The following is a 23702-nucleotide window of genomic DNA, read 5'->3' as shown; positions in this document are numbered from 1 at the left end:
ATATATATATATTATATAATAAACAAAAAGTTGTAAAAAAAATTACTCGCCGAATGGCTTTGAGAATAGTCCATTGTAAAATGGACCAAATAAACACTTTCTGTTCTTTGACAAAAATTCGAAAAATGCTTCTTTTCCCAGATATTTACAATTTAATGTGAAAAAAGTTACGAAATCGACAAACTTTCGGAATTTTTTTCTCAAAAACTACTGAACAGATTTTAATTCTAAAAAAAATCATAATAATCGGCAGATTTTCTACTTTAAGATATATTTTTTTGGTATGGGTCAATCATTTTATAGAAGGTCTAAAGCGAGTAAAAAAAGTCTTTTAAAGAAAATTATGATAACACTTCAAATTTAAATTTTCTTTTTACAATGTCTTGGATTAGATTATACATATTTACAATAAACATTATTATGATTTTTTTTAAATGATATATGTTACGTTTACACAACAGTACAAATGTTCAAAAGATCATTTTGTTTGGTTTTGTAGCCGGAGTAAGATTTTTGCAAGTAATTAGTAAAATTTAAATATTCGATTTTGGTTTTATAAATGGCTAAAACATGCGTATGGATATCGAGCAATGTCTTTCTGCTATTATCAGGCGCAATAAAAGGTCATGATTTAGAACAAAAAAGGCGCTAATTTCGAAAAACTTTTATTTTATACTTGACGAACAGGCTAGAGTTTAAATACTATTTTTTTTTAGTATATTCAAATAGTATAATTGTTTAAAATATTGCAACATTAATAGAAATATAATTCTAATAATAAATAATAATTTTTGCATTAAAAAAGCATGAAAATAATTGCAAAAATTATATTTAATTATTATAAACGTAGAAAAAATTATGGTTATTTCCGCATTAGCCGACTGAATCATTAAATTAATGTTATTGTTATATATCGATTAAAAATATCCTAATAGCATTATGTTTACTGTGAATATAATCTAGTCCAAGATATTGTAAAAAGAAAATTTGAATTTGAAGTGTTTCGAGCGCGACGTAGCGCCACTAACGCCGCCATTTTGATGCGTATGTTTATCATGATTTTCTTTAAAAGACTGTTTTTTACTCGCTTTACACCTTCAATAAAATAATTGACCTATAGGTACCAAAAAAAATATATCTTAAAGTAGAAGATCTGCCGATTATTATGCTCATTTAGAATTAAACTCTGTTCAGTAGTTTTTGAGAAAAAAATTTCGAAAATTTGTTAATTTCGTCACTTTTTTCAGATTAAATTGTAAATATATCGGAAACGAAGCATTTTTCGAATTTTTGTCAAAGAACAAAAAATGTTTATTTTGCTCCATTTTACAAACTGTTTTCAAAGCGATTCGACGAGTAATTTATTTTTTTTACAACTTTTTTGTTTATAACAATTGACTGACCACGCCGAAAAATATAAAAAAAATATGTAAATTATGAGAAAAATACACTTTATAAAATAAAAAAAGTTTCATGCTGTAGGTTTTTGTTTTAAAAATTTAGTCGGTTACCTTCATTTAGAAGCATCTTTTTAGGGGTGAACCGCTCGCCTAAAATAATGGCATCCACTCTTTGACGTCATCTTCGTCATTTTAAATGGAACACCCCGTATATTATTGGAATTTTGGATCCTACGTTAATTTTTAGGTGAACTTTCATAAAGGTTTCCTATTCTTAAAGTTAACCGTTTTTGATATATTTAATTTTTTTCAAAAACAAATTAAAAAAGAACTGCCTAATTCAAAAAGATGTGTATTTTACAATAATAAAGTTAGAGCGATAAAATTTAAAGGGGACATAACTAAAACTCTAAGACTCCTTGCCATAATTTCAAAATGACTTAATTTCATACAGGGTAGTAGAAATTTAATGCCGAATTTAGTCAACTTTAAATCATTTTATTTTTTTTAATGGAACACCCTGTATAGTTTCGCGCAACATGATGAACAATTTTGTTCTCTTTCGAATGATATAATGGTTCCCTATACCTATCTCTTCTGGTTTTTAAGATATTTACTGTTTTTCGTGCAGTCAACGGATATCGCATAATTTCTTGCGAGGATGGCTGTGAAATTTTTAGAGGAACTTCAAAGCAAGCACCTAATCTGTTACCAATTTATTGTTGTCAATTTAACATATACAGTGAATGTTTATTTGAGTATTATTTATTGTTAAAGAATGGAAAACGTTAACATTTATTCAAATGCTGACATTCTAAATGTATTATTTATTCATAGAGAGTGTCACAAGATAACAAATAGGACTTGCAAGGTATTAATGAGGGTCTCATCACCCTGTATTTGAAGTTGATTTTATTATACGAAAAAGTAACATTCCAAACATAAAGATTTGTCTCTATGTCTTCAGCATGTTGTTCAAAAAAATTAAAATTTGTAGATTTTAAACTATAAGTACTCCATTCAATGAAAAATTATATTATCAATTAGTTTTTTCATTAGATCTTCAACTGGAATACCAATTCCACCTACAATTTATTTTTTTAAATTTTAACACCCTAGGTATATGAAACAAATTCACAGGAACTTTTCAGTCACAATTAAAAATGATCTACCGACAATTTATGTTGTCATGTTCATACTGTCAAGATATTCATATCGTAGAAACTTATCAGGTACCAAATTCGAATTGATTTAGTAGACCCTTTTGAAAAATACAGAAAAACAAAATATTTTTGCACTAAAATAACGCCCTGTTTCTTCACGTCTGGATATAATACCTATATGAACTTTTTGTTATTATTTTTTTGGCTTTATTCTTTGCTTTTAAAATTAAGGGAAATAACAGTCTGAAGAATGTATGTTCTGCAAAGGTATTACAAATCAATTCGTCGTACATGAAAGTATAGTCTTTCCGACGTCTTTCCGAACATGTATAAAAACGCCTAGCAATAAAATTTAATGAGTTTGAGTGTGTTGAAGTTGTTACTCTCCAAATAGTCGAGGCAATGAAACACTAAAAAGACTAAAAGTTCGGAATTTTTTGCACCAAGACGGATCGGAATGAGTTTTTTACATTCGCTTCCAAAATTTCTTTGTAGAAAATGTATCTACTTTGTATCTTATACAAACCGGAAATTGCATTGCTGCAGCCAAAAATGCATTTTTTGAGACGGCTTTTGGAAGATTTAATAACTTTGTAAATAAGAGTCAGAACTGGCCCAAATCGGGTTCCCCGGGGGTTTTCGAGGTTGCTGATCACGATTATGATCAAATTGACCCACAGCCGATCTGGAGCTCAGGAACGCCGATGAACGTCATCTCCGTGGGACTCTCCCAAAATTCACGAGGGGAAGGAGAGAAACTCGGCGCCCGGGTTTTTTTTGGGTCGCTGAATTCAAATATGACATCGGCAAACACCTGGTGCACCGGAACCTGGACGTGGACGTCATCTCCGAGAGTTTTCCTGTAAAGATTGTCAAAACAACCCGAAAATCATTGTGGGGGCGTTGTTTGAGGCGCTGAAATTTCACGTCGAAAACGACTCCCTGAACACCTGGTGCACCGGAACCTGGACGCGGACTTCATCTCCGAGGGCTTTCATCACACAATCGAAAAAGACGAACCGAAAATCGTTATGGGGGTTTTTTGGAGCGTTGAATCCGAATTTCACGTCGAAAACGACCCCCTGAACACCTGGTTCACCGGAACCTGGCCCTGAACGTCATCTCTATGGGACTCTCCCAAAATTCACGCGGGGAATCTTAGCGCAAAAAATTCCGAGGTTGAGTGCTTCATTGCTTCGACTAATATGGTTTTCCTTAATTATATTTCAATCGGTTAAAGATAAAAATGAAAAAATTTGTACACGAGTAAACATCAACTGTGCGTTAAGAATAATGTGCAAACGGTTTTTTTTTATGAAAAACAGTGTCGCCGATACAGGTAATTGGAGGGGTACAATCGAAAAAAAAAATGTTAAAAGTCAAAATTTGTTACATTTCTAAACGATTCTGTAAACTCTAAAACATACTACAATAAAGGTATACTTGTTGAAATTCGGTAGCATTCAATTAGGTACTGTACTGCTAGGTAATTTGTCAACCACTTGTCAACAACTGAGATTTATTGCCCAGTCGCCCAGTGCGGCTGTGTTATAGGCCGTTTGCCCGCGCGCTCGTTTTTCAACAGGGCGTATACATTTATATCACCACATTTAGTTCGACCAGACATGTATATGGGTATGACTAAACAAATATGGGAACAAGTTTTTTAAATATTTCAATGCCGAGTTGCTGCGTCAGCGACCGAACCTGATCCATACTGGCAACCTCTTGATTCTTCAATTAATATCGCAAAAATTATAATATTTAGCAATTTCTATCTATATTTTATTGCAACCCATATGTAAGCGGTAGAAAAAAATTAATATTAATTTAATACTAAATGTGGACTTATGTATGGACATAATAAAATATTAAAATTTAGACTACTAGTTTCGCTGATTTATAGATGCCTGGAAACAAGAAAAAATAATCTAATTTTCTCATGTTTAGATACAATTATGTACAGGAAAACACGTTTCACATACAAACGTATAATTATTAAAAATACCTTGTTTTCCATTTCTATTTTTAGTTCACCCAGTACTTGCCGACAATTCTTCATACGATTTCAATTAAATGTTGGCGAGATATTTCATTAAACGTCTTGAAAAACTTTGTTCAGGAGTTGTTCTTTCAGCATAGAAAGTTCAGACTCAACAATTTGAGATAAACGAAAACAAATGCGCCGGCTCTTGGGAATCTTTTATTTAACACCTAATATATTTACTGAAAGTTTCGATACATAGTAAGTGCCCTTATAATAACAAAGTGGAACAGAATTAGGTTCATAAGTAATTGCTTTAGGCGAAATGATGTACGTTAATAGTATGTGTGATAATAATTTCAGAATATCACCAACAGAGCTTGTAAATTCATCAAAATTCTTCGAAGAGGTTTTACAATCCTTCATAAAGGACCAACACTCTTATAACGCAAAGCAAGTACAACCGAATGACTTCAGAAACATTAAAATGAATCACAACAGTTTTAAAATACGATATACGTAAAACTAGCCTTGGATTGCAAAAAACTCTTCAAACAGTGGTAAATTAAAGAAGAATATATCGAATTACTTTGAAAATACATAAAAAACTGCACAATATGTCAAAATGGCAATAGAAATCAATTAAAACAAATACCAAAAGTCGATGATTACGACGTCAAAAGTCAATGGCTCCAAGTGGTAAAGGGTCATTGTCTTCTGTCCCCGCCATTGCTTTTTACATTGACCTTTGATCTTTCGAGGTATTTGTGCTATATATGAAGGTTTTCACTTCGAAATAATTTATAGGTTTTGGAGAAACTCCAATGTAATAACAGATTTCTAGAAGATTGAAGAAAAATATTTTGCTGAAGAGATGTACTTCAGAATATCTAAAACGATTTAAAAAGTCAGTGACGATCAAAGGTCAGTGGTGCGTGTGCCAAAGGTCAATGGTCCAAGATGACAAAGGTCGTAGACCCAGGGGATTAAAGGCCAATGATGCAGGGGGTCATGGCCCTGACTGACAAAAATCAATGACCCATAGGGCGAAATTCAAATGATTAAAATGACCAAATCAAATATGCGTGAAATTTACTGCTTCCTCTGCGCAGATCGGAGAGGCGCAATGCTCGACCGTATGAGTAGCAGCATGGTTGGGTGTATCTAGGCAATCGCGACGTCTGCTGGTCAGTATGTACCAGGTTGTACTCAGCACATCGGTATTGAAATATTTGAAAAACTTGTTCCCATATTTATTTAGCCATACTCATATATACATCTCTGGTCGAACTAAACGTAGAGGTGGTAAAAATATATACGACCAGTTGAAGAATGCGTGCGCGGGCAAACCCCGCACAAACAAAGCCGTATTGAACGACTGTGTCATAAATTTCAGTTGTTGACAAATTGCCTAGCAATGCAGTGCATCAATGCGGAATTATTTTATTGTTGATTATTTTTATTTAACCTAAACTAATAAACTTTCCTCATCCTTTCCTGACAAGGATATGTTCATACCTTCCCGTTGATTCTTGGCGAGCAGTAATATATTTTAATGAAAATGTCAATGTTTTTTTGATATGTCATAACCAAAATTTACCATCAATATAATAAAATAGTTTGAGGACATGAATAATTAAAATATGTTGTTGGCCAAATAAACATATAGAAATTTTCTACACATTATATATAAATTAATATTATTTTTTACCTTTAGCTGAAAACTTTGTTAGGAACGCCTATGAAACTCATTAAATTTTATTGCTAGGCGTTTTTATAAGTATACGTTCAACTGACTTGGGAAAGACTATAACATCCCCCATTTTTTTTTAATTTGTGATACCTTTGCACAATTTACAATTATTTGCATATGACAAACGTTGAATTAATAAGTATACATAGTGGTTAAGTGGGTGAGCAAATAAATGTCATAAATTTAGCAATTTCAAACATAGTTATGTAATAATTATGATATACCAAACCTTACATTATGCATTCTATTAAATTTGTTTCAACTAGTTATATACATTGTGTCTGTTACCGTAATTATATGTATTGTGTCCATTCTAACTGTTTGAAACTCAATTCATACTCTGATGTACTAGAAAGTGGTTAACGTATAAATAGTAAATAGCAATTGAAGTGCTACAGACGCACAAATACAGTATTTAAACTATAACTCATTTGAAAACAAATAAATTTTTATTTACTAAAATGCTGAATTGACGTTTAACAACTAATATTGTGTAAAAGAACTGTTTCACGAGCTATATGCCCCATCGGGCATTAAATTACGCTCCCAATATCTAGTAAATAGCTAATCATTCATTATTTATCATTTAACATGGTGGTACCACAGGGCCTTCATAAATGATTACGTGCCACCACTGAGCTTAGACAATAAATTCACGACTAGTACTATCAACTATAAAAGTCTCAAAATCTTAGCGTCACCAGTATTAACGACTTGTTTACAATGAACAATGACAAACCTTACGTTTATGCTCGAGATAACGCTGATTTGTTGAATAGAATCTCGTGAATAATTACACCAATCAGCAGCCGATGAAACAGAATGTTGCGTTTTTATGTAATCTTGATCTTGCTGTTTTAATCATTTTTAAATTTACCGAAATTTAAACAAAATTAGTAGTCACGTGGCTTCTAATCATTTATTAAGGCCTATGGTAATATGTATATCTATACGAGCTGTGGCTATAAAATAACGAGACTGATGATACTATAGACAAACTACGCATACGCCAAAGTCATACGGCCGACAGCTGCTGTGTAGCGTGATGAGTATATGATAAGTATTGTAATAGAGCAACGAATTAAATGACAATTTGTTGCTCATTTCATATGAAACTTGGAAACACCTCTACTGAAACTTATGTTTATAGTTCAGAGTATATGGCAATAAATATTAAAAGTTGAGCTATTTTTTTTGTAGGGGAATCTTCTATTGAATTATACCCTAAAACTTGCTTTCATAGCTTGCCATGTCTCCACTGTACAAAAAATTTTTAGTTTTACGCAAATCAATATATTTTTAACCATATTGACCCAATCTATTAGTTTTGGTATGCGGAATTTCACAATCTTCTCTTTTGGAATATTGATGCCAATGATCTTCATTTCCAGGAGTTCGTTTCTTCTACATGCACCAGAAACTGCACTAACAAGTGCAATCTAAACCATTAAAAAAAATAATATTTTTGACAAGCAAAAAGTAATGTGATATTTTCACGTTAAAAGTAAAAGAATCTTGCTTACTTTGTTAGTCAGAAATTTCTGAGGCGCTTTAGCCAAAAAATCATCCATATTTTATTCCGATTTCTTTGATTGACATTTTGTCTGTTCAAAAACATCGTCAGCTTTGCATATTTCGTGTAAACTACTTTAGAAATTATTCAATCACGGAGAAAATAAGACCTGCGTTCCCTTCTAACGTATATTTTATAAAGTAGTTTACAGTTTAGGTGTGGGGTAGCAATCCCCGTGCTTTAGTATTTTTTACGTGTTGTAGTGTTTACTTGACTAATTCGTGAAGTTAGTGATAATTAGCTAATAGAACTTACTCGACAAGTGTGCTACTAGTAAAAACGATGGGCAGATTTCGATCTCGTGATGGAAGATTTCGGTCGCGAAGTAGTAGCTCAAGCTCTAGTACGGACAGTGATGTTGAGCGCTATCGCAATCGGAAATCGCAACGGCGAGACGAGGGTGATTCAAGGAAACGTCCAGAATTACGTATCGTGAATAAAAGACATCCACCCGTACCAATGCGTTCTCGATCCGCATCGCCCAGAACCCCCAACCTGAGACTATGGAAGAGAGGTTTAGGCGACTAGAAAAGATGATCAAAGATATCAGTCGACAAAAACAATCAGTGGAAACAATCCAACACGAGGCACCCAGATTAAGTGTCCGAAGTGACTGCATTCCGGAATTTTCGCCAGAAAACGCTAACTTGACGGCACAGCAGTGGTAATCAAAAGTTGACCAGCTTAAGTTATTAAACCAGTGGGACGAAATAACAACAATCTATCACATGCAATCTCGACTGGTAGGTATGGCAAAGAACTGGTATCATAGCCTCCAAAACTATAACCTAACCCCTAACCCCGACCACACTGATTATGCCACGCTTCTATGCTAAATAGGCGCAAAGGTCCGGCTGAGACGATGACAGCTTATTACTTCGAAAAAATGGAACTTCTTCGCAGTTGTGACTTTCAAAGCAAACGGGCTTGTTTGATATATAACGATTCCGTGATACAGAATGGCGCCAGAGCAGGAAGATATGAATCGCCAGAAGCTTTATATGAAGGGTACTTGTCAGTTTGTATACTAGCGCGCCTTCTACGTCAGGTCAACTATACGAAGGACGGTTAGGAAGCTACGGACCTGCAAATCTAAGGAACAACTTACAAAACAAGTCAAGAAACAACGGATTTTTGACAAAATGTTTTAACTGTGGTCAACGTGGTCATATAGCAGCAAAGTGTCCGAGACCCTACACCTGAACTGTAAACTACTTTAGAAATTATTCAATCACGGAGAAAATAAGAAGACCTGCGTTCCCTTCTAACGAATAATTTCTAAAGTAGTTTACATTCGAAGTGTCCTTCTTATCTTTTAACATCTATCATGATCCTTAGCATGCCGCAAATGCTTCGTTTTCGAAATAGAGCCTGCCAAAAAAATAAAAATATATGTTTTTTTACTGATAATTTCTAAATTTTTCATTGGAAATTTTTATTAAATTTGAGTCATTTCTTCATAGTGAGAGCGCATGTTATTTTTCAGTGACAGTCACCAACTATGTTTTTTTACTAGGTAATGGTTTCATATTAATAGATCTAATATTATCTTTTTGTATCATCTGGTCCCTTAATAATATCATTATTATTATTAGCACGATTTTTTAAAATCTTCAATAGCTTGAAAGTCGCTAGCTAAATGACAAATGTGCAAGGGCGCTTTTTTGCTTTAAAATGAGGTTCCTAAAAATAAAGTAAAAGCCAGTAGAAAAACCAGTGGCGTAGATTTTCTGGTCAAAAATCAATAGGTACACCCCCATATCTACGTCCCTGATGGGTCTGAAATGCAGTCGATTATACCAAATTATAACCTACGTATCATAAATGTATTGACCCAAATTTAAACGATTTCCAATGAAATATTTAGAAATTATCAATAAAAAAACATATTTTTTTTATTTTTTATATGATACCTTCTATTTCGAAAACGAAGCATTTGCAGACCTACGTTTATAGGAATTTTTTCGTATTTTTGGACGTAGAATCTGCTCCAGAATTATCTGAAAAATATTTTGCAACACCCTGTATACTATTAGATCTATGATGGAAAGTGATTACTTTCCACCCTGGCAGATGTCATTTTTAAACCAGGTCAGCATTCATTGAATAACGAAAATGTTTGTTTCAAAAAATATCTTATTGTACATTAAAACATTCTCAACAAATTTTATTCATAATAAGTTTACAAATTATTTTACTAAATTAATTGTAACATTCGGTTGGTTATAAGCGGCAACAGAAATTATTAATCCACGCTGAACATCCTGCGTAGAAATTAGTACTGGAGTTTTTAGTACTGGAGTTTGGCATTTCGCCAAATATTTTTGTGGCAATTTTAACCTGATAATCTGTAGACTTATCGACGTACCCTTCCGCTACGTGGAAAATTTCCATCCTCCTAATCTCTTCAGTTGGAGAATGTCACCACCGCTATTTACCAATAGCCGTTCTTCGGGAGCAGCGTCCCGTATGATTCACATGGCGGAATCGTTAAAAACACTGCAATTTTTTTGGGAAATTGATTTACCGAATTGTGGCCAAATGGCGAGTGATTTTACCGAATCATAATTGTAAAAAGAAATTTTCATTTACATCTACATCTAAACAAAGCAATATGTTTTAATTAGCGTTACCCATTCTTCATTACTCACTATAAATACTCTTGACTGGTAGGTTTTTGATGTTGAAATTTCGATATGCACCTTATTTTTCACGATATTAACATCAGTAAATTTTATTTTATACAGTTCGTCACTTCGATACACCAATTATGAATACAACCTTTATAGGTAGCATATCATCACGTGCATTCTTCAAAAACGTCACAATGTCCTCACTGGAGAAAGTGCTTGACTTTTTGGATACATATCCTAGATTTTGTTGTTTCAAAAATGTCATTAACTTCAAAAATTTGGAGATATCCACTTTATCTTTAATATTTAAAGGACTACAGCTTCCTGAACGCTTTTATGCGAACACCAACACTTGAAAACATCATAAACTTTATCGTACCTCTTCTTAGCTAACAAATCTTTTTCCAAACTTTCAGCGGCTTCTCTCAGTTGAGAAGGAGTACAAATAATTTCTTCTGAATCGCTCATTGTCTTCGAAAACACTTCTTTGATTACAAACTATCAAAATTGCAACTAATTTAAGTTTGCATGTTTGACTTTTTTAGGGCCGTAGATTGTACAGGTATGGCTTTGTACCAGATACATAAATAACCACTTCGTAGCTTGTGACCCTTGTAGTAACTTATGTCTTTTATTAAACAGAACCGTCATCGTAATTGCGTAATATTTATCTGTGTCACGAGTTTTCTCCAACAATAACTTAATGGTACGTTTGAAAATTCAAAGGAACCAATCTAAAGTTTCCCAGTTTGACCTAGTTTGTACTTACGTATGTTCGGTTACTTTTATTCAGAATTGTGGGTGACACCGATCTTCTATCAAACTGTTCCAATTTAATTTTGGAGTTTACCCATTTTAAACTAATTTAACTGTAACCTTCTAAATGATGACTGTCAATTATTGTTTTCATTATTGTTATTATTTCCTACTATTGTTAAATGTTAATAAGTATTTTAATTAAGAAGAAATTAGATACTACGTGATATTACAATTGTTCAAAATTTTGTCGATTCGTAAATTTATTTGGGCACGTCTGACCTAGTTCGGATATTCCTTATTTCTTGTTCCTTGTTCTTGCTGGTCTTGCAATCGTAAATTATTGGCCGCATCTGTTATTACGTAAATCATCAATAGTTTCCATTTCAGTACGATACACTTTATTTCTTAAATGTTCCCAAAAAAAATATCCAGGAATTTAAGTTAGGAGACCGCGGTGGTCATGTTACAACAACCCCTAGTCTTATTCACAATATTTGTGGAACTCCATTAGGAGGTTTTTGTTGAAAATGAGGTAAGAACACTGAAAAAAAATTATGTATATTATGCACCAAATTGTTGATTATTTTAACGCCACAGTAGATAGTGTAAAATTACATCATACAAATAAAGTTATATTAAGTATTTGGGTAATTTTACAATTTTTGTGTAATTTACCCAAAATGTAAATTTACGTTAGAGATATATGCATATTTACCACACCCAAAGTGTAATTCTTTTAAGAAAACTACATAGTACATATTTTTAAGAAGAAAAAAAATAGAATTCGTAACAATTCTATATTAAAACAGAATAAATTGGCACGTGGTCTACGCGACAAAAGTTTTGGGGACCTCTGACGTAAAGCAAATAAATCGTTGATAATTCATGCCCAAACATTTAAGAAAAAAGGTGCTGGAAGCAGTCTTTTTGAATCGAATGCAGATTTTCCCAGACATGTGTGTTGTGAATATTATTTAACTCATTTCCTGTAAACATAGCTTCATCTGTAACTCTGTAAATCGGAAGTTTTGAGAATTTTATCGTAAAAATTCACATTCACAGTCACAAAATGTGGACACGCTTTATGTGATTTTCTAAAGACTGTCTTATGGTAATTTTCTTCCACAATGTTTAAATTTTATTCCTAGGCTGGTACAATATGTTGTAGACGTATGCGGTCTCCATTTCTTCTACGAAGTTGTAAGGTTCCACTTTCACATCTTTATTGAAGTTGAATGATTAAGTTAACTATTTTCATAGAGGAGAACGAGTATATAACAAAATACCCCAAGCTGAGAGCGTTTTTGAAACGTAAGAATGACGGCTATATACCTAAAAAGGTAAACGTTTTTACAAGAGAACAAGTCAACAATTTTCTCGTTCAGGCACCCGATAACACATAGGTATTTGCCAATGAAGGTACTGACGGTCTTAGGCATTGCAGGAGCATGCGGTTCTGATGAGTTATGCACTTGCTTTGGAAAATGTCAATTTCAAAAATTTCATGACATTATTGTAGTTACAATTCCATATTCTAAAAATGGTATGTCACGTACTTTTACAATCACTTCTCGTCTGGATTCTGTTTCTCACCTAGAAATTCTCAAGAAATATATCAAGATTAGATTGAAAATTAAAACTGAAATTTCACGGTTTTTTATCCGCTATCAAGCAGGTTGATGTTACAACCAACCAGTCGGCAAGAATACCCTTTCTATGATTCCTAATAAGATTGCACAGTTTTTGAAACTAGAACATCCTGAAGCATTTACAGGCCATTCATTCCGAAGAACATCGGCAACGTTACTGGGTAATACAGGAGCTGATGTATTAGTAATCATCATGTGGTGGATGGAAGTCAGCCACAATTGCAGAAAGCTGACAGTTTAAGTAACAAAAATGAAATAACCAACAGGATTCTTTACAATAATAATAATAATTTTATTCCAACGGGCTATACAAGGTTGTATGGAAAACTGTGAAAGATACAAAATTTAAGTATGTAGGTGCGTTACATATTATAAAATCAGACTTGACAATGACACTTCAACTCCGGGTTCTAGTTGTATGTCGCATCATGCTGTTTTAATGGATCAGTCAGATAATATTGAGCCTCCGGTGACTGAAATGGAGCGGTCAAAAGCGGTGAGCGGTGAAAAATGTGACAATTAGTAAACGCGAGGGGAATAATTATCCAAACTTTATAAATGTTATTAAATAATAACTGCACAATTACTATAAATATTCATTCATAATAATGAATAAAATGTAATGTTCATCAAATATTTCTATTTATTTGTTCATAAAATATGCGTTTATAACGCGAAATCGCTTATTTCCCTATGGAGATAAGCTACCTCCCGTTACTCCCACTTCTACAGTAAAATCCACTTACCTCCTTAGAACCAATGTGTTAATAGTCTATTTACTATAGTGGGAGCAAATAAAACAATTTACGTGTTTCACAATGATACAATGAAATAAATCTTATAATCATTGTTCACTTTATTTTATGACCCGCACGCCTTTGGTGCGCGGCGAATTATGACAGCTCTACTTATGATAAAGGTCCCATTGCCAGATTTATTTACATAATATTACGACAAGAGTTTTTTTAATTTATAATTTTGACACTTTTCAATGATCTCAAAAGCTGTAATTTATAAGAACATGGCAGAATCGAGATTTCGGCGACGTTAACGGCCCCAAAATTCGCTAAAAAACGCGACATTTAACGACATTGAAATTGCCGCCATAAATAAACAGGGATTTAATCTTATGAAATAATTTGGAAGAAAAATTAGATATGGGAGTTGGGGACGCTTTTGGTCACTTTTCCTTAACAAAGCTTGACTTGAAAAGCAAATTGCTGCTTTATTATGCATGTCTGCACCTGCCCAGCTGCTGCGTTGCTCAAATTTTAGCTTGCTTCACGCCTTCGGGGAGGAAACAGATTAAAAATCGATTTCCGTGAAAGTTGTTAAATGAACTACGTTCGCTTTGGACGCAGTAACGTCACTGACATTTAAAGCTGTATAAAAACAACACAGATTTTTTCTATAAGTTGCGTTGATATAACTGCTTGTTGCTTACTGATTTAAAAATGTAATAGAAAATTTGCTGAAGTAGATTAGATTTCTGGATTAGCTATACTATATTTCTCTGTCACTTTATCAAAAAAATTCCAAAATGTGGCAAGTTTATTACATTAATTTGAATGTGATGGAAGTTATCTTTCCGACAAAGGTCACATACAATAAATCGAATCATATCTACTAACTATTTTAATGCAACTAGCCGATTTGTTTTAAAATAGAATCTGTTAATTTTTCTAGAAAAATTTATTAATTGATGGAATTTCAGATGGTGATATACAATTGGCGGCTGGGCAAAGAAAGGAGATAGCTAGAAGAGTGATAAAGTGCGTTCTTGGTCTAAAAAAAGGTAAGAAACTGACATTCTTCCTTTTTTTAGTTAAGCTTATATTGATTATATCCAAAAAAACAGGGTTATTGCATGAATAGTTCAAAGGGTAATTTTAGATGAACCGCGCAGTACTATTATATTAGAGGGTGGAAATTGGAGATAGGAGTGAAAACGCACCCCTTTCAGTTTTTACAAGCTTTTATTTAACTTGCAATATACAGGGTGATTCATTAACAATGGGAAAGTCGAAAGCTGTAGATACTACACGTGAAATGGTGACGATTGGCGCAAATATGCCTTATCCGAAAGTTAATAGTTTCGGAAATACAGGGTGTTGAAAGTTAAAATTTTAAATCGTTTTTTGCGATTATTCTGAAAATATGTAGGTTAGGAACTTGAAAATTTGTGATACTATATTTTTTTAGCGACGAATAAGATGCGTGTTGTAATTTCAGCATTGCTCATAGAGGGCGCCCTATTACTTACTTCAATACTACTTACTTACTAACAATTTTACCGAAAATTTAGTTAATAACTTTTTACCCTGTATATTTAACATGAAACTTGATTCAAAACCTGAAAGAGCTATCATTTTTTCATTAATTATGAACTCTTGTTTCATTTCGCTATCTCGATCCTTTTTCGAGAAAAATCGATTTAAGGAACACTATGTTTTGATAATATGAGAAATTAAAAGCGAAAGAAACCAAGTGTTTCTTCGTGTTATTACAACAATTAACAATAAAACAAATAAAATACGTAATTATGATTTAAAGTAATTGTTCGAAGAATCCACTGTTGACAATGATACACTTTACACGTTTTCTGAGAGATCTTCGAGTTTGAAACAATATATTGGGATTGCGTCTGACTTCGTTGGCAGCGATTTGTATCCTTTGCCATAACTATTCACACGAGCCAATAGATTCTTTGTAAATTATATGTTTCAATCGAGACCAAATAGAAAAATCAAGAGGATTGAAGTCCGGAATTCTGGATGGCCAAGAAAAAATGATTCATGGCCAATCCAGCGATTTGGAAAAACTGCATCTAAATATGCACTCACTGGCCAAGAAAAATGCGGTGGAGCTCCGTCTGCATGAACCACATGTCTCTTCTTAAATAAAGTGGAACTTTTTCAAGCCGTTGAAGAATTTTTAGTTGGCCACCCAGAAGTCCGGACTTAAATCCTCTTAATTTTTCTATTTGGAAGAATTTATTGCTTCGTGTGGCAAAGAATACAAATCGCTGCCAACGAAGTCAAACGCGATCCCAATATGTTGTTTCAAACTCGAAGATCTCTCGGAAAACGTTGTGTAAATGTCAACGGTGGATTCTTCGAGCACTGACTTTAAATCATTATTACGAATTTCATTTGTTTTATTGTTAATTGTTGTAATAACACGAAGAAACACTTGGTTTGTTTCGCTCTTAATTTCTCGTATTATCAAAACATAGTGTTCGTTAAATCGATTTTTCTCGAAAACGGATCGAGATATCGAAATGACACAAGAATACACAATTAATGGAAAAATTATTGCTCTTTCAGGTTTTGAATCAAGTTTCATGTTAGACATACAGGGTAAAAAGTTATTAACTAAATTTTCGGTAAAATTGGTCGTAAGTGTCGCCCTCTACAAGCAATGCTGAAATTACAACACGCATCTTATTCGTCGCCTAAAAAAATACAGCTTCACAAATTTTCAAGTTCCTAACCTACATATTTTCAGAATAATCGCAAAAAAAACGATTTAAAATTTTAACTTTCAACACCCTGTATTTCCGAAACTATCAACTTTCGGATAAGGCATGTTTGCGCCAATGGTCACCATTTCACNATATTTTCAGAATAATCGCAAAAAAAACGATTTAAAATTTTAACTTTCAACACCCTGTATTTCCGAAACTATCAACTTTCGGATAAGGCATGTTTGCGCCAATGGTCACCATTTCACGTGTAGTATCTTCAGCTTTCGACTTTCCCATTGTTAATGAATCACCCTGTATGTAATATGTTTGTGCGGGTTGAATCTTGCAACTCAATTTTGAAGCAGATATCCTCAACCGATTGAGCTGAAATTTTGTATACACGTTCAGTTTGGATGACAATGCATGATTAACTGTGTGACGTCATTCTAAATCCAACATGGCGGCACATGCAAGATGGCGGACTAATTATTTTTTTAATGCACTCCTACAATATGGGTATCAAATGAAAGGACTTGCTAAGAATAACTCGAAAAATAAAGTAACATCACTCTAAATCCAATATGGCGGACTTCTAAAGCTTGAAACTCAATTTTGAAGCAGATATCTTCAACCGATTGAGCTAAAAATTTGTATACACATTCGGTTTGGATGACAATATGTGATTAGCTGTGTGACGTTATTCTAAATCCAACATGGTGGAACGCCCAAGATGGCGGACTAATTATTTTTAATGCTTGCCTACAATATGGGTATCAAATGAAAGGACTTACAGAGAATACAAATGCGAGTTTTAAAAAATTAAGATGCTGAACATAAACTCCCTTATTCAATCCGTCTGAAATTTTGGTGTGGTGGGGTGTTTGGAATCCTCGATTATGATATTGAGGTCGAATTGTTCAAGTCTGTAGGAACGGTTAGTTAACTTTGACTTGTGTAATGTGGTGAGATAGGCGTCAATAGTATTGGTTTGCAACCTGTCTAGGAGAAGGATAACTCCAGAACAAGGGTGCCAGACCTGAACTGATCCCCTCGTCCCTTCATAATGTATAAAGAAATTATTCAATTTGTAAAACCCTTAAAAGCGTACTTCATTGGTTCCCTTGACAGACAATGATTTATTACTTAGCATCGAATATGATCCTACTATAGAAATATTCGTTGGGGCCAAGGTGATGTTGCGTTACAATGTAGATGTGTCCAAAGGTCTGGTGAATGGTGCCATTGGCCATATTACAGAAATCATATGGCCCTGCTTCCGGAGAGCACAAATGTATGAAACTGACATACCATCCGTCCGTATAGACTTCGGTAAAGACGGTGTTCACCTTATTCAACCCAAGTCTGTGCAATTTCCAGCAAAATATAGTCACGGTACTGCAGAACGAAGAATGCTTCCAATTATATTATGTTGGGCTTGCACAGTACACAAAATGCAGGGTAGTACCGTCGACCATGCCGTTGTATACTTAGGCTCAAAGCTCTTCGCTGCCGGTCAAGCATACGTGGCCTTAAGTAGGGTAAAATCATTAGAAGGTCTCATTATTGAAGAGCTAGACTGTTCGAAATTAACCGGCAAACGACCTTGCAATAAAGATGCGTTGATTGAGATGAACAGACTGAGGAACGTGTCCAGCGATAACTAAGAAGTAAAAAATAAATTAAAAGTAAAAAACCTTTTTAAAAAACAAGCTTTTATTTAAATGCGTTAAAGAGAAAAAAATAAACTTTAACTTTAAAACTTTTACAATCAACTTATAACGCGAGATTCAAGTACTCGTATTTACTTAGATTGTTTCTTTTTAGCGCATTTAAATAATTCAAACTAAGTAAATACGAGTACTTAAATCTCGCGACAAGCTTTTATAACATATAAATTGTGTAATGACGTTATAAGTTGATAGTAAAATTTTTAAAGTTAAAGTTAATTTTTTTCTTTTTAGCGCATTTTAAAAGAAAAATTTTATGCAAAAAATCGTTAATAAACAATTTAAAAAAGTAAAAAATAAGATTTTTTGATTTTATTACTTCCTTTTAGTAGAAGTAGGCAAAGAAAATTGTTGTACAAATAAACTAGATGAGCTTCCCTTCAATATGATGTATTTTCAAAAGTTTTAGACTAATATTGACTGAGTTATAACCGGTCAAACTTAAACATTTTTTTAGATTTTCGTCGTTTTTAACAAAAATTAGAGTATAAGAAGTAAAAAAAAATCAAAAAATTTTATTTTTTGCTTTTCTAAAATTGTTTATTAACGAATTTTTGCATAAAATTTTTCTTTTAAATTTTTTAAAAACCTGCCATTTTGATGGAAAATTCAATTCTCTACAAAAATTTTTCCTATGAACTATACCGACATTTTACTTCGTTTTTGTGTTATAACGAGCGTTCAAATAAAAACGTGGTCGAAGTTGGCTCTGACACATTGGACGTAGGGAGTAGCTTATAGCGACCAACTTAACCTCATTTCTCAACGAGCTGTATAGCAGCTGTCAGTTTCAATAACGTTAATGACTATATAACTTTATTTTAAAGAATAATCGTGATAACAATAACAAACAATTAAAGGAGCTGCGGAAAGTGTCCCCCTCCTTGTTATAACAATAAATTAAAGCAGCTGCTGAAAGTGTCCCCCTCCTTGTTCCAAGCACTTTTCACACCTGTTCCTCAAAGAATTAAAGACATTTTCTAAGATGCTCGGGGTATTGTTAATTTCACGAATCTTGTCTATAAGTCGAGCCTGCAGATGGTTTAAATCAGGAATAGGCAGTTCAAAAATAGTGTTTTTAAGGTAAGGCCACAAAAAGAAATCACACGGCGTAATATCACATGACCTCGGTGGAAATTCATGTTCAGCATTGAGACTTATTAGTCGATTTTGGAAAACTTCCCTCAACATATTCATCGTCTCGCCTGCCGTATGTGCCCTTGCGCCATCTTGTTGAAAGTAAAAGTTTGTAATTTCGTTTTCTTCCAGCTGGTTAACAAAAGGAGCGATAATTTCTTCTCTATACCTTTGCGCAGTAAGAGTACCATTAAAAAAAATAGGTCCATAAATCCTCCTTCGATTGAGAGCACACCAAACTCCAATTTTTTGAGCGTGTAGAGGGCCCTCGACAAAAAAGTTATCTGGTTTTTCAGAAGACCACATTCTCATATTCTGTGAGTTTACGTAACCACTTAAATGAAACCAGGCTTCATCAGAAAAAAAGGTGATATTATGAAGTTCACCGTAGTTGTTTAAAAACCATTCACAAAATACAGCCCGTCGCGGAAAATCAACTTCATGAAGTTCTTGCTGACAAGTTAAACGATAGGAGAACAAACGCAAATCTTTTTTTAACACTGTGTGGCAGGTACCGACTGATACTCCCACCATTTGTGATAAAACACGTACAGAAGTTCTTGGCGCATTTTCCATTATTTGTTGGACATTTTCTTTTAATTCTTCAGTCCGCTTTTTAGGTCGGCCGCTTCCTTCTTTTCTTGTTACACTGCCCGTTTCACGAAAAACATTAACACAACGCTGAACTGCACTTTGAAAAATTTTGTACTCAACAACGCCGGGAAATTGATTTTGAAATTCTATGAAACATTCCTCAATAGAATACTTCCATATTCCATCAATCTTGCGTCCATTTCTAAAGTAGGACTCTATGATAAACACTTTTTGTTCTTGAGAAAACACCATTTTAAACGCTTTTTAAAACGAAAATATTCAAATTGATAGCGGCGATATAGCGCTTTGACAGATGACGTTTAAGTTCATTTGCTATACGCTACGCCCTACGTCCAAATTTTCAGAACCAACTTGACCACGTTTTTATTTGAACGCTCGTTATTTAAAAAACTGCAAAAGTGCATTTTCACTTCTTCAATTCATCTTCAATTTCAACAATCTAATTTAATAGCAAGCACCCCGTGGTATTTTAATTTTCAATGACCCTTCGAACAAGTCATGTGATGGATATCCTTGAACGAATCCTTCCTTTTGTGCAAACAATGATAATTAAAACGTATAAGGGTAAACGAGACGAAAATCGAAAAATTGGCTAGGTTTGAGCGGCCATATATCAGTAAATTCTCATCCAAAAATACTGTACAACCTCTTTTTTTTTTGAAGGAAATTTTATATACTTTTTTTTTATGAAGCAATGCCTATACCTATCTTGACTCAAAAAAAAGCTGGAGGCAAAGAAGTAAAAAAATCGAATTTTTCGCTTTTTTTCAAATAGTTTATTAACTATTTTTTGCATAAATAAAATTTTTTTTAAATAAGCCATTTCAATGGGAAATTCAATTCTCTAAATAATTTTTCCATGAACTAGCGAAATTTTGCTTCGTTTTCGAGCTACAATTAAAAAATTGAAAAGCGTGCATTTTCACCCCTATCTCCAATTTTCACCCTCTAATTTAATGGCACTCCGCTGTTTTTTCATCTAAAATGACCATTTGAACGATTCATGTAATGAAATATCCTGAACGTTATAGTTCCTATTAAAATCCTGTAATCAATAGCCTATTAATACGCATTTAGTAGAAAGCTTTATTTCTAGTGGTTTAATTGCTCATAACTTGTAACAGACTGTTCCCTATTAAGGTCTGTTCAATATGACCACCGTCTTCTGTAATACATTAATTAATTCTATTCAAATAATTTAAAATGCACTCTTCTCAGATTCTTAAAATTGTAAACAGCGTCTTGAATCCTGTTCCACAGTTATGCCCCTCGCTATCAATATTCATTTTCTGTTTTAAAGCCCTCCGAAATAAAAAATCAGTTGGATATAGGTCAGGTGAACGTGGAGGTCAGAGAATTGGAGCATAACGTCCCTACGTATCCATGTGCCTGGATACTAATTAATCATTTAACGGTCTCTGACATTGCGACTGATGCAGGATATCTAAATAAGTTATTATCGAGACGATTTGGTCCATACGTCTACATTAACTTCACGCTCAAAATATCTCTCCATAACGATATGCCAAATTATTTCATTTATGCAGATATGACAGTTATGGAGATTTATTATCTCACGATTCATTCGTGAAAATAATTTCCTTATGGAAGTTTATATCTCTAGCTGTATTGGTGAATAATAATCTACGAGAATTCAAGATGAGTAGCAGCAGGATGAATAGGTAGAAGTTGTTGAACTGGGTAAATATGAAAAGGGTGAAATAGTTGCTCGGAGATTATTTTGTTCACTGTACTTTTGCAAACTATAGTCTGCCCTGGTTTACAATTTATATAAGTATACAATAGAATTTGTTTCAGATACTTTCAGGACTTTTATCTTTTATTTTCCAGCTTGATGCAATATATTTCGACGGAGAACGCGGAAAATTATCACACAATCGACAAACAAACAGGGTTAATAAAGATTTATACCTTCAGCTTCCCATTAATCAACAATAAGACTCCTGTTTTATTAATGGCGTATAAAAACGCGTAACAAGCAATTATGATCCCCCTCCTGAATCATCAGAGTAAATAAAATGCTCCACACGGGGAAAATCTTCATAGGTAAATCTCTAAGAGGTCGTTAATCTTCATCATTTATATTTTTGAAGCGCTGGCTTAAAATTAAAAGTTGCGTAATCTAAGGGACGATGCATCATTTCACTCTCACGTGTCATTCCCGTGAAAAACCGTAGCAAAATGTCTATCTAGACGGGTAGGGTACCTTACGAAAACAGTGACTCAAATCCTTGTTTTATAAGGCAATTCTGAATTATTTATTGAGTTCTATTTGTGGTTAAAGTTTGATTCACTCAAACTGAAACACCCATATAGGAAAATATTTGAGAATATTCGTACGAGGAGTTGAAAAATAAAAACGCGATTTTCTGTATATTCAACAAGCGTGAAAAGTTCAGGAAATGATAAACATAAGGAATGATAAATATGAGAAGTAAAAATAGTCTTTTTTTCTTATTCTAAGTGTATTGTCAACTGTCTTTCCTCTGGAGAAAACTTGTATAACTGGTACAGTGAAGAGATATTGTTTCTAACTTGCTTAGATTTTCTAAAACTTTCGTCAAAACACTGCTATAAATTCACTGAAAATTACACATAAAAATGTCCCCTTAAAATATAATACAGTAATAGAAATAGGTCTTACATACCTAAACACTGAAATTCAAGAATATTGTACACTTCCTTATTGTTTAGGTCACTTTATTTTTATTTTTATATTTTTATAGCGAGTCCAACGATCAGACATGGCCATTAACTTGTCCTTCCTAAAAATTACTTCATTCTTCTACCTCCCTTTTTGCACCTAATTTCCCATTTCTATGCTCTCAATTGCCCTTTGGATCCATGATCTATCCGATGTTATCTCAATTTATCTGTGAACTGATCTTTCAGGGTTTTCTGTATATAACGCCTTCAAACATGCGACTGTTTCCCTTTAATTCTTTGACCACATTGTGGCATCTTTGGTGCTCGGTACTTTACCTTTAATAGCTGTTACTATTTCCTATAAATGTATTTGTTAACATAAATAAAAATAAAGAAATATACAAGTAATAAACAATTATATAAAAATATAAATAATTTAAAATAAATTGTAAAATGAGGTTATGCTCGCGAATACTTTCTTAAAAATTGGTTTGAGGAATTATAATAAAAATTAAAACACGCCTGCATAATCATACACATAACTTGATTATTAATATTAACTATATATTTAATTACTCATGATATCAATTTTTAATAATACATCATATATTGCAGTTATTATATTGTAAACTTTCTTTAATTCAATAGAAAAACAATTATTATTTGTTTAAAATCCATTTTTGGCTGCCTTAATAATAAATATATTCTTTCCAGGCGGATTTTCTAGATTGGACCGTCCAGGTATGTTTTCCGTAGTTGCACTTTTATAATAATTCCTCCAACAAAAATTAATGCACCATCTGATGTTTGCAAATTTATATTGTAGCGAAAGTCGCCCTAGTGTGCTTTGTTCAAACATTTGTGTTCACTTATTAGTTTCATGATGTTTCTAGAATGGTTTAGAAGCTTAGGGATTATTCTGTACTGTTCTTAGAAATTTATGAAAATTTCGGGAAACAACGAAAAATATTCACCTTACAGACTTCTATCCACATATAGGAACCGTATAAAGTGACACTTTATCCACTAGTAGAATAAAGTAACTTTATTTTCCTAGTAGAATAATGAAAAAATAATAAACCTATAATAAATCAAATTTAATTTTACTTATTAACATTAACATTTATCACATTTAACTTCCTTTCCGTTAATAACAACCCTAGTAGCATTGTTGCC

At 33.2% G+C, this 23702-nt stretch overlaps 1 protein-coding gene across 1 annotated transcript in view; it reads left to right on the top strand.

The window, feature by feature from the left end:
- LOC108914364 overlaps positions 1-23702 on the top strand; it is a 134713-nt gene that overhangs the window by 69965 nt on the left and 41046 nt on the right. The window contains exon 4 of the mRNA XM_018720173.1: positions 14629-14709. Within this exon, the coding sequence (XP_018575689.1) occupies positions 14629-14709 (81 nt within the window). The remainder of the gene's footprint in view (positions 1-14628; positions 14710-23702) is intronic.

Source organism: Anoplophora glabripennis, unplaced genomic scaffold (assembly GCF_000390285.2).
Source record: "Anoplophora glabripennis isolate ALB-LARVAE unplaced genomic scaffold, Agla_2.0 scaffold720, whole genome shotgun sequence".
In the NCBI taxonomy this organism is placed as follows: Eukaryota; Metazoa; Arthropoda; class Insecta; order Coleoptera; family Cerambycidae; genus Anoplophora; species Anoplophora glabripennis.
Note: the sequence above shows the minus strand (reverse complement) of the source record. Positions and strands in the feature narration are given on the sequence as shown.